This window comes from Piliocolobus tephrosceles, chromosome 1 (genome assembly GCF_002776525.5).
Source record: "Piliocolobus tephrosceles isolate RC106 chromosome 1, ASM277652v3, whole genome shotgun sequence".
Lineage (NCBI taxonomy): Eukaryota > Metazoa > Chordata > Mammalia > Primates > Cercopithecidae > Piliocolobus > Piliocolobus tephrosceles.
This window is the reverse complement of record NC_045434.1, coordinates 11,194,364-11,206,655: the sequence shown is the minus strand read 5'-3', so window position 1 is coordinate 11,206,655 and position 12,292 is coordinate 11,194,364. Positions and strand designations below refer to the sequence as shown.

General features: G+C 35.6%; 1 protein-coding gene across 1 annotated transcript in view; it reads left to right on the top strand.

Moving 5' to 3' along the window:
* The window catches only part of RYR2 (ryanodine receptor 2), a 557,611-nt gene that overhangs the window by 85,528 nt on the left and 459,791 nt on the right, over positions 1 to 12,292 (top strand). The window contains exons 4-5 of the mRNA XM_031934901.1: positions 760 to 780; positions 9,421 to 9,435. Coding sequence (XP_031790761.1) covers positions 760 to 780; positions 9,421 to 9,435 — 36 coding nt within the window. The remainder of the gene's footprint in view (positions 1 to 759; positions 781 to 9,420; positions 9,436 to 12,292) is intronic.

The window sequence follows — 12,292 nt, the reverse complement described above, 5'->3', positions numbered from 1 at the left end:
AGGTGAGTTAAGGAAACTTACCTTTGAGACTGAGTATGTCCCTCAATGTTGAAATTTTTTATTCTGATTTATTTGCCAGGAATCCTAGGGTGTTGTAGAAGACAGTCTTGTTTGACAAATGACTTTTTGGTTTGTTCTGTTTACAATGTGGGTATGATTATAGTCACTTAAATTTTAAAGAGCCACATCGTGATTAAGAGACTAAGATTCATTTATAAATACAATTTTAAAAAATAATTTGATTCCCATATAACTTCAGAACTATTTGTTAAGGCATGCCTTTATATTGTGAAATTGTATGAAATGCTAGAAAGATTAGAGTAAGAGAAATTTTACTTTAAGTGTTACGAGAGAAATTGTAGTTAGACACTATATCTCTAAATTGGTCTTTTTAATTAAATCAGTTTTTATAATTAGAGGAGAGTAGTAGTTCTTAAATCAAAAGGCCTATTACATTTGAGAATTAGAAATGTTCATGTTTGCTTTTAAATATATTGGATTTTCATTATTTCATGTACCTGGTGCATTTCCAGCCTAATGTCTTTTAGAGTTCTGATTGCTAAATTAACTTAGTTCTTTTTGTTTGGTGAGATTAAATGTTGTTAATTAAAAACTTGAATACAATTTTTTATGCTTTAGAATTGGAAATAGATTGTGGTACAAGGACCAAATTGATATCAATTCATTTAAATGATAGTAATTGAAACATTGCTAGGTATTTGTTTGTTTGTTATTTATTTTGGCTTTTTCTTTCCACAGCAAGTTGATGTGGAAAAATGGGTATGTGTTTCCATGTATTTGCAAAGAAATTGTGATGTAAAAGTGCATGCTTGCTATTGCCTCTAATCTTTTATTTTGCTTCCTAGTGGTGGCTTGTACTATTAGTGTTCAAACTAACTGCTTTGTTGTAATGAACACGTGTTTTACAGGTCTCTAAAGAGAACCTTATGTTTCTGGTTTTGCTTCATCTGAAATGAGGCATATTAAAGTACTTTCCATCCCTAGAACCATATAGTTTTTATATAATTTGTTTTGTAATTATTATGTGCTCTGGCCAACAGAAAGGTGTTTATTATTCATACTATGTGTCTTTTGCAAACAAACTTGACTGTTTAATCTCAAAATTCCACTGCTTAGTCCTTATATTTTTGTATGTACTGTAGAAGAAGACAATTATATATATAGTCATAGAACCTTTTTTTTTTTTTTTTGGTATAGATGGAGTCTCACTATGTTGCCCAGGCTGGTCTTGAACTCCTGGACTCAAGTGATCCTTCTGCCTCAGCCTCCCAAAGTGCTGGGATTACACACAGGAGCCACTGTGCCAGGCCCTGTATAATCTTAAGCAGTGAAGGTGAATGACCATGTAGAAAAAGGCAGTTACAGGATTCTGGAGGCTAATTCTTAGAGCCCAGGTTGTCACAAGTTGTGCAAAAAGTTATGTTGCTTCTTTTGGTCTCGGTTTCCTTATTTGTTAGTAAAAAATAAAGGAGAGAGGAAATACACCAAGGTACTTTCAAATATTTAACACACCAGGATTCTGAATGGAAATCCAAGTCTCCTTAAGACTGATATTCCTGCTCCACTTTTTCCCAAGAGTACAAAACAGTGAGGCTTTTCAGTGTTGAAATGTTTTGTTTTCATTTGCTCTGCTACTTGTATGAAGAATCCTTTAAGATTGACTTTAACTGATGGCGTTATTTTATCTTCATTGTTTTTCTGGTCCTAGGATCCAACATTTTGAGAATTTTGCTATCTTTCCAGCGCCCTTTCCGTAGTGTTTTCCAACAATTTCATGTTCATTTGTCTTAAAAAAAAATTTTTTTAGCCCTTTAAAGGCAAGGAAACTTGTTTTTTAATTTACCACTTCCAATGACCTTTGAAAACTACAACTTCTATGTTATATTGCTGAGAATAATTTAAAGTCTTCATCTCTCTCTTTATAACTGAACTACTACTACTTTTGACCAACTATTTGTTTTTAAATTTCCTACCCTCCTCTTTGGCTATAGTTAAAACGCTAATCCAAGCTTCACATTTTTCTTGTCTTGGTAAGGGAAGCCTGCTTCCTTCTCAGAACACACATGACACCTCTGTGTCCTGCACTTCCCGAATATCAGCATCCTACAACATAGCTCTCTGTCTTTTCCCATTCTTGCATCCCTTCACTTCCATTACGCTATTTCTGTGCCATATCTGGATTGGTATTGACCAACCACTCAAGCTGCTTTTACTTATTTTGTAAATAACATTTGCCGGTAAATAAAATCACCTTTTCACCGTTGTCTAAAAGTTTTCCCCTCTGTTCCTCTGCAGATTTGGTTATTTTCGATCTGCCTATGTTATTTTTTTCTTTCTTATTCCTATAATAATTTATTTATTTTATTTGTATTAAGTTTATTTGTAAATCATTGCAGCAGAGATTGCCTTCCAGTTCTGAGGAACTATCTGAGAGATTTTCTGAGCTGAAAACCCTGAGGCTTAGTTTGCCAGTGGCTGGCTTAATAATCTTATGTAGCCTCTTCATTGGCCATAATCTCTTTGTCTATAGGACTGGAATCTGCTTTACTCCTTTTTTTCTTAAATATTGCTATTATGTCAATGCTAAACATATTGATGTTCATTTAGAAGTCATATAATGAGATTCTGCTGGGTTTTAGAACGCTGATGAGCATTCTGTGTAAATGTTGCAGCAAATTTCAGACTGGAGCTCTTTTTTTCTTTGAAGACCTATCCAGTTCATATCTTTTGCTTTGGCCATTAGAAGTTTGAAATTCTGCTGTTACAGATATACCTGGAAGGCCAACAGAAAATAATTTAACCCTCTACCCACTTAACCAAGGACTATTGAGACTGCTCTGTGGGGCTGGTACTCCTCTGCCCCTTGGCTTAAATTAGAACCGGTCCCATGACCTTTCTCGTATTCCAAGAGTGAAATACCCCACAGACATTTCAAGTTATACAGATCTCATTTCAGTAATTAAAATGCCCAAACCTGTATAATTGGCGAACTCGAAGCTAATTCAAGTTAGCTTGTCTAGGGTAGAGCTGGAGGGAGGGATATCTGGGAAGCTGTTTCTTGCTTGTCCCGCCGGGTTCCTCACGCCCTACTTGGTACCCAGAGAGTCTGCCACTCTCAGGTGCTGTGGGAAGGAGATAGAAGAGAAAGCTTGGCAGGAAAGGTCTGCTTTGGTCATAGTGTCATGCACTGGGCTTGCCAGGTTTCTAATGCTGACTTTCTCTGTGGGTACTTGGCACTGGTCTTTTGGGGAGCTTTCATCCCCAGAAATCTCTGACCTGAGGTGCTCTTGCTGCAGACAAATGCGTCTCCACTAGCTGGCCAGTGGCAGTTCCTTCCTCTTCCTGGTAGTTCTTGGTGGCCTCTGAGACAATCCCAAGCTGGATCTATCTAGTATGGCCCCCGTTTGCTTGTTGGCAGTGTGGTCACTTCCCAGTTGCAGCCCTATAGGGCTATACCCAGCCTTTTGCCTCACAGTCTCCAGGCAGAGGCAGACACCAGTCTACGGTGTCCCAGATCCCAGGGACATCTGGTATCCCTGAAGCCACCCTTGCTAGGCTTGAAGTGAAGGCAAGCTTGGGAGGCAGGCAGGATTCCAGGTCCACCTGCACTTCTCTCCAAGAAACCGTCCCTTTGCTCCCTGGCCTCTAATAACACACTGGAGGTGGGCAGTCAACCAAAGGCAGCCAGTGGATTTGCAGCCACCCTCTTTGGCATCTCTGCTTAGATGGCATAACAATATGTTTTGGAACGTGATAGTACTGGTGGTCCTCCACTTGGGGCAAGATTATATCCTGAAAAGCCCATCAGAAGTTGAAAATATCATAAGTGAAAAATGCATGTAATACACCTAACCTACAGAACATTACAGCTTAGCTTAGCCTCCCGTAAACATGCTCAGAACACTTACATTAGCTTACAGTGGGACGACATCATCTAACACAAAGCCTATTTTACTGAAATGATGAATATCTCATAATTTATTGAATACTATACTGAAAGTCAAAAACACAGGGGTTTATGGGTACTCAAAGTACAGTTTCTGCTGAATGCAAATCACTTTCACGCTGTCGTACAGTTGAAAAATCATAAATAGAACCATGTTAAGTCAGGGACCTTCTTGTAAATCCCCTTCGGAGACTGGTCATTGTTTTGTTTTGGGACAGATGTGCTGTTTTAACTTCTGTTATACTTGCTTGTCTAGGGTGCCTTTCCCACAACAAAGATTAAGACCTTTGTTGGGACCCTTACAAAACTAAGGCTAAGCTAAGCTATCACGTTCTGAAGGTTAGGTATATTACACGTCTTATGGAATATATATGGAAATTAAAATGGCTTCTGTATAAATCTTCTGATAATATTATTCTGGATAGTTTCAGCAAAGGTCCATCAATCACCTTCTCTTTCTTTCTCTTTTTCTCCCTCCCTCTCTCCATCCCCTTTTCCCTAATTCCCTTCCTGCCTTCATCTCCTTGCTTCTCTCCCTCCTCACTGTCTCTTTGAGCAGCTGTGCATCTGTTTAATCATAAGCCCACTGAGTTATCAAATGCTGCTCTGTACCCTTTAAAAGAGAATAAAACGGAGTACTGGATAAGAAAGTAACTAATGGTCATTTCCATCTATTCCACTCCTAGCCCTTTTCGAACCCATAGCAATGGTTTCCAGTGTGGAGGCCTAGGATTCAGGTCATGAGTGGGGTGAAGACAGCAAAAGGATGGAACAGATTGTGAGATTGTTGTCTATGAAGCATTCTCTATAGACTGAGTGCTGTCTTACACATGTAGTTTCTCTTAAAAAATATGATGATGCTGTTGTAATTGTTAAAATCTATAATCATTGCAAATGTTTCTAACCAGAGAGTTGTTTAAAAATGCATTTCAACACACAACGGCTATTGTGAGAGAACCTGCAAAGTGCTTTCATGCTGTCAAGGTTCATTCATGTTTGAAATTGTTTTTACAAATATATGGAGTCTTCTGTATTCTGATATGGGCAATTTTTTGTGTGTAGGTGATGATCTGAATAGAGGGAAAGCTCTATATGTCTTCAGGACATTATTATCCATTTGCCCTCTGTAGAAATCAATGTGTTGCTTTTGATTTAGAGAAATTCTCTATCGAGACAAGCTGGGAAATGAAGAAAGCCCTAGATACCTCTTCTATTTCATGTTTTAGGCATTTATGCAGCTCTTTGCTTTATAAACGTGTCACGGAGATGAAGTGTGAGAACTTATAGTAGCTTATCGGAATCATTTATTTTTCTTTACCCTTCTCAAGAAGAACTACATAATTATATGTACATATATATGTCAAATTTATTATACTGGAAAGAAAAGACATTCCATTTAACTACTGTCTGTACGGAGCTGTTGATAGGCTGAAAAAAAACTGTTGCTACAAATCTGCCAAAGAACACAATGAATTATTTTTAAACATATCTGCATCTCACATAACTAGATTCCAGTGCTGGTCATTAATATGAGTGATACAAGGGCATTTCAGTGGAATGTGTTATTATGTATATAACTGCTCATTAATGGGCTGATAGACAAGCCCCTTTCAGATGATTTCTGTACCTGTAATCAACATGTCTGTCTTTTCAGAGCATCTTGGACATTTTTAGCAGGGGAATCCTAGAAAGTGACACATTTCCATAGGATTTATATAGGTATTTTTTAAGACAGGGTCTTGCTCTATCACCCAGGCTGGAGTGTGACTCAAGTGATACTCCCACCTCAGCCTCCTGAGTAGCTGCGACTACAGGCATGTGCCACCATGCGTGGCTAACTTTTTGATTTTTTGTAGAGACAGTGTCTCACTATGGTGCCCAAGCTGGTCTTGAACTCCTGGGCTCAAGCAGATACTCCTGCCCTGGCCTCCCCAAGTGCTGGGATTATAGGCATGAGCCACTGCACCCAGCCAGATATTTTCATCATAAGAGCAATAGTTGAAGTTTTTCAATCTTAAATGCTATTAGATAGTATATGTTGATATATGTTTGAAACTCAGAATTGTTATTGTTAATTTTTTTCTCCTAAAAATTGTTGGGAGTATCATTAATTAATTATTGCTACCTAGAAATCCTAGTCTTTGATGGTGAAATAACTTTGTTTTCTCAACATAATGAAGTTTACCTATATTTCCTCACAAAGGAGAGGTTGCCAGTTGGAGAATTATGGAGAATCCTAGCATCTTGATATGGAGAGGAAAAGATGGCAAAAAGGCTTAAATTTGATGCATATTTTGTGTGCAGAGCAGGGTATTTTGCCTCCTTAATGGAAAGTTCATGCTAGAATGACTTCTGAGGCTATTCTGAAATTGTTACATTTGATAATCCTTTTTAATGGCAAGCCCCCAAATGTTTGGTGCTTTGTCACTAAATCCTTATCTATATAATTTTTGAGGAGACATTTCAATAACAGTTTCTTTTTAAAGTTCTAAGGTAGGTTTTTAGAAGTGTGAGTTTTTAAAAATCAGTTTTTAGTTCATGAAACTGAAATACCAGTTTTAAAAAATCCAGGTTGAACTGAAAGGCATCCTTATGATAGAGGAGCTTTTCTACATCACCTGAATTATTGTTTCCTTCTTTGCACCAAGAACAGATTAAATATGCATTCTCTTGGTATCCAGTACTTGTTAGCAATTTTCAGAGTAAAGTATTGCCATTTGATTTGTTTTTTTCTATTCATAATCATTTGCATTTGCTTGGAAAGTGCCTTAGCTTATGCTTATAGACAAAAGATGATTCTGCTTCTTTTTGTCATCCATTTGACACCCAGGGCCATCTATGTGTTAAAATGTAGCAATAGCAATTTCTCTCCCTGGCTTCCATGTTAATGTAGCATGTGCCCTCAGGTTTTGCTTGTATTTGGAGCTCCATCTGACCTGTCGATTCTGGATTAATCTAAACCTAGGACACTGAGTTACTGACACCTGCAGTTTTAGCCTAAAGAACTAAAATTTCCACCTTTGTGTGTCTGTGCAAATGAATCATCCAAAAAAATCTGAGACACAAAGCTGGTTGGAATCCATGACTGTCATTGCCCATATAGTCATCCCTTACTCTATTTTGTGTAATGAAATTTTAGCTCTTGTCTATTAAACCTCTCATTAGTGAAATAAATCAAATAGTTAATTTATTTGCTAACTTACTGTAAGCACAAAAACTACATTCTCCACACCCAAAGAGGCTGCTTTCTTTGATATTTATCTTTATGTGTTTCTTTTTTCTACTTTCCATCATATCAATTTTAAAGGGTTTTTGTTGTTATTCTTTTTCTGTTTGTTGCTTTTATTGTACAGAAGCAGTGCTTACATTGAATTAAACTAATATACTCATCTTTTTTGTTTTAATGTGCTTTGCTTTCTTCTTTTGCCTTAAATGATCCCTTTGAATGTCTCCTGATGCTATAACTTTGGTAATATCTAGCCCTTAAACCAATTTGAACAAGAAATGATTTGTACAGAAAGTTAATGTCTATAATGCCACTAATACCACGAATCTTTCATGTTCTTGATTATCTTTTGAAAATGATGTTTGTGTATTACACCTGCACTTCTTTCTCATTCTACAGAAGGATATTTCAGCATTAGCTATTTTTCAGTAGTCATACTATTTTATCGTCTATGCAGCTTGCTCACCTCTGTGTCTTATTCTTCCTGCGGTCAGACACGACTTAGCAATGTGGAATGGCAGACCTCAGTCACTTGGCTGACCACTCTTTTTTTGTTATTGTCAATACCTACTACAGTTCTAAAGCAGTTCAACTTAGATACCTGACAAAATCAGGCTGAGAACATTTTCTAAAGAAAAATCTCCCAAACCTAGCTTAATTAAGAAAAAAAAAAAAAAAAATCTCATGGAAAAAGTACCTCTTAACAAACCATGTGCTGTACCAAAATGTTAGGTTTTTGCATTTCTTTGAATTAGGGCTTAATAATGATTTTGCCTAATTCTTTAGTGATAGCTCTCCCGTTAGTGAGTCACATATGACTGGTCAGTTTAACATGGGAAGTAAGTTTCCTGATAATTATATGTGATTAATATCAGTTATAAAAATGTAACTAAACAGCCTGTATTTTCTAAGCCAAGAATGAAAGCTGCTTTACAGTTTTTCCTTAAAATTGTAATATTGAAAATGAAAAAATTAGTCTCAATAGAATTTCCCTTTAATAATATACATATTACTATGTAAATATGTTTCAGGTTACAAGAAACATATTTCTGGATTAATGTAAACCTAGGACACTGAGTTACTGACACCTGCAGTTTTAGCCTAAAGAACTAAAGTTTCCACCTTTGTGTTTCTGTGCAAATGAATCATCCAAAAAAATCTAAGACAGAAAGCTGGTTGGAATCCATGACTGTCATTGCCCATATAGTCATCCCTTACTTACAAGAAACACATAAAGATAAATATTGAAGAAAGCACCCTCTTTGGGTGTGAAGAATGCAGTTTTGTGCTTACAGTAAGTTAGCAAATAAGTTACAAAAAATTGTAATGTTTACAAATATCTATATTGGAAAACTTTTCCTTGCTGTTTTTCTTACAACTAGTGTCTCCATGATATCTTTTCTCTGTAGGACTTAGACATCAACCTGACAACTAAATTCAGCCCTAAGTTTGGAAATATATCATTGTTTTCTTTTTCCTACTCTTTCATCTGTGTAACTATCCTAGGAATAAGAAGTCAAAGAAACTTTAGAGGTCTAAAGAAAAATGAAGTTATTTGTAGATTTGCATGCACACACACATAATACACATTACGTTTTGTAGAAGAAAAAAAGAGCTATTATATAATTTATGACAGGAGACTGTGTCATTTGAAGAGAAATAGAAATGCGTTCGTGATTTTTCTTTGAAATTCACCTTTCATAATATTCAGTGTCTAAGAAATTGCTTACTGTTACTTTGCATGAAATGAGAGCCGCTCATTGCAGCGTATTAGTTTACGATCTCCCTTACCTGTTTTAATCTACTGTTTTCATCAAAATGAGTTGGGTTGCTGTTTGCTTTTATCACTGCATTTTTATGAAAAAGATGAAAGTTGGTTTTTAAAAAGCATTTTCAGATGATCAATTTTAAAGATGATATCATTTTTGGTGCTTAAATAGGTTGTAAATGGAACCACTCATTAAAGTAGAACAGCATGTTTTCACAGAAAAAGGAAGAAACTAATGTAAAAACTTTTTAAAAGAATTTTGCTCGCTACAGCTTTTCTCTGGCATGTAGTTGATACTAAGTTTTGTTGCGATAACACGGTGAATGTGTTTTTTTATGTTTATTGTTTAAATAGCTCCATTTAGGATAATGGAGCCTTTATAAGTAAGAGATATTTTTAAGGAAATCTTTGAGATCATGTCTATTTAATGTTTCCTCTCTTTTCCTTATGCCCCTACAGAAATTCATGATGAAGGTAAGACATATTACTATATATGGATTATATATGTATATATCTGCATATTAGTATAGCTGCATATATATGTAGTATAGCTATATTATATATTATATTATATAGCTGTATTAGTATAGCTGTATACATATATATGTAATAATATATATGTGTATATATATATTATTATATATCAGAATACTTTGTATGTTTTATGTATGGTTACACACATTTGTTTTACTTTTGAATCCACGTAACTTTTCTTCACATGCTTTAAAACGTTTAAATATTAAACTTTGGAGCTTTTAGATTTAGATAAATCACATGTTTAGATTTAACAGCTCAACCAACAAAAATGTCAAACCAAAATTTGACATTTTTGGGTCATATTGTAACATGTTTAATTAGCTAACATTAAGAATTTCTCTTATTAAAACAATATTAATAACTCTCCATTTAGAATGTTCGCTCTGGGGATTATGTTGACTTTGCATTTATGCACTTTTGTATGAATACAATGGGAAATTCTTCCATTGGGAAATGAGGGGAGGCACCAAGAAACTACTTCTACTTACTCCAGGAGACGTGAAAATAATTCACCCAACCCCTTTTCATTTCTCAACTGAATTGGAAAAGTGAAAATATTGTAAAAGTAGACAAATAAAAAGAAAAGAGTAAAGCATGTGGACGTGTCATCGAAGGAATATGTAAGGGACAGACAGGAAGAAGAGTAACTATGGTTATTTTAGGATATATAATAGAAAATTTTTGTTTCATTTTCATATGCCCACTACATTTCTCCTATAACATTTATGGGGTTTAATTTTTTTAATCTTAAAAGCCAAGAAACAATGGGTAAGTAGAAAAATTGATATTCAGTTAAGAAAGCCTTAAAATAATTGATAATTTTGAAAGAAATAGACTGTAAGAAATATTAAATCAAAATCCCAGATATAGATGGAAAAGGTTGCTTTGAAGCAAGGGATGCATGTTCTTGTCAGTCTGTTGAATTTTGTGGTTAAATCCATCATGTTTAATAAAACTGAACCAGGTGCATTGCGGGATACCCTAAACTGGACCTGTTCACTACCAGTAAGAATTTGGCATTTTGGATGGGATGACAGAACGGAGCATTTCTTTGAAGACATCTATCAACCAGGACATGGAACATCTTCCAGAATTTTCAATAACTCTAGCTCTTATTTTTCAGTAGAAAATATTATGATCACATTTTGAAGAGAGGACATTAATCCCTAAATTCGACATATCATGAAACAAGAGTTTGGATTGGAAAAATATTAAAAACAGCAAAATAGGAATATTTCCTCTCTTTGCAAATACTAATAACTAACTTATGATTATGGGTTTGAGAAACTTTAGTTTTTCATGCTAAATCTGCATTTGCTGTATTCATTTTATCATCTCATTCTTAATTCGACTTTACCATACTGTATAGACTTCCCCTTGGGAAGGGTGAATGAAATGGTTGCCTGGAGCAGACATCTTAAGGTCTTTTGTGAGAACAAATGCATCTAAAAACCAGTGCAAATAGAAAGATGATGTAGAATTAGTTAAAAGCAGGTGGTTTGCCTAAAATAATTTGATTAGGCCCCCAGTTCTTTTAACTTCGAGGCCGGAAGGCCAATAGTTCTTTTCACACTTGCAATGGATGATCTGGAAAGGTTAGAATTGGATTAAGGGGAGGGCATATGCATGTAATTACAGTAATTTAAGTCACTGAAACAGAAAAACATGCTGAATTTTATCTCACTTTCACCTTTCAATCATGCTTTGCTTTGGGTTTCATACGGAAAAGGCATTAACTTCTTAGAACCAGATGGATGCTTTCTTGTGGTGGGAGCCTATTTCTGCTGGTTGGTGCTAAACAGTGGTGCATTAGGACTGTCCTAAGCCTGATCTGTTCCCTGTGGAGACTTTCCATGAAGACACCATCCCAAGTAAGCCAGTCCGTGTCAAACGGATGTCTTGACAATGTCACACTGGCCTTTTCAGGCACCTTTATTTTAACTGAGGCCAGGATTCTCATTGATTGTTATAATCCTTCAGTGACCCCATTGTGTGATTCACTATTTTATTTTTTAAGAGACAGGGTCTTGCTCTGTCACCCAGGCTAGAGTACAGTGGATAGCTCACTGCAACCTGGAACTCCTGGGCGCCAGTGATCTTCCTTCCTCAGCCTCCTAGGTAGTTGGGATTACAAGCATGAGGCACTTTGCCTCATGCTTATTTTAAATACAGTTGGCTGTATTTAAAAAACATGGAGCCCAAAAACCAAAAAAGCAAACCAGAAAGAACAAAATATAGAACCAGTAATTTTGATGTGTATGTAAACCTCTTTATCACACACGTACACACACACACACACACACACACATATACAATATATATATACGTAAATAATATATATATAAATGAAACCTGTAAACCTCTTTTGTCACACACATACACACACACATATACAATATATATATGTAAATATATATATAAATGAAACCTGTAAACCTCTTTAGTCACACACACACACACACTATATATATATATATAAATGAAATGTGTAGGCAAAGCTTTACGGTAAAGGAGCACTTTTCTGGTTAACTTCAAGGCCTTGTCCTTCACTTTTAAAAAATTTTGTTTTGACTAGCATGGCTGTCAAGTGTTATTAAAGTTCTTGTGGATTTTACAGCTTTGGAACTTCAATCTTGTGTGAAAATGTGAGCTTCTATCAAAGTAATTCAAACCAGACAAAGTAAATAAAATTGTTCTTGGCCACAATAAATCAAATGCATTATAGAAAAATTAAGTGCTGTCTAAAGAGAGCCTCATTTTCTGAGGGAGTATAGTTCTTCAAAGTAGATTTTTC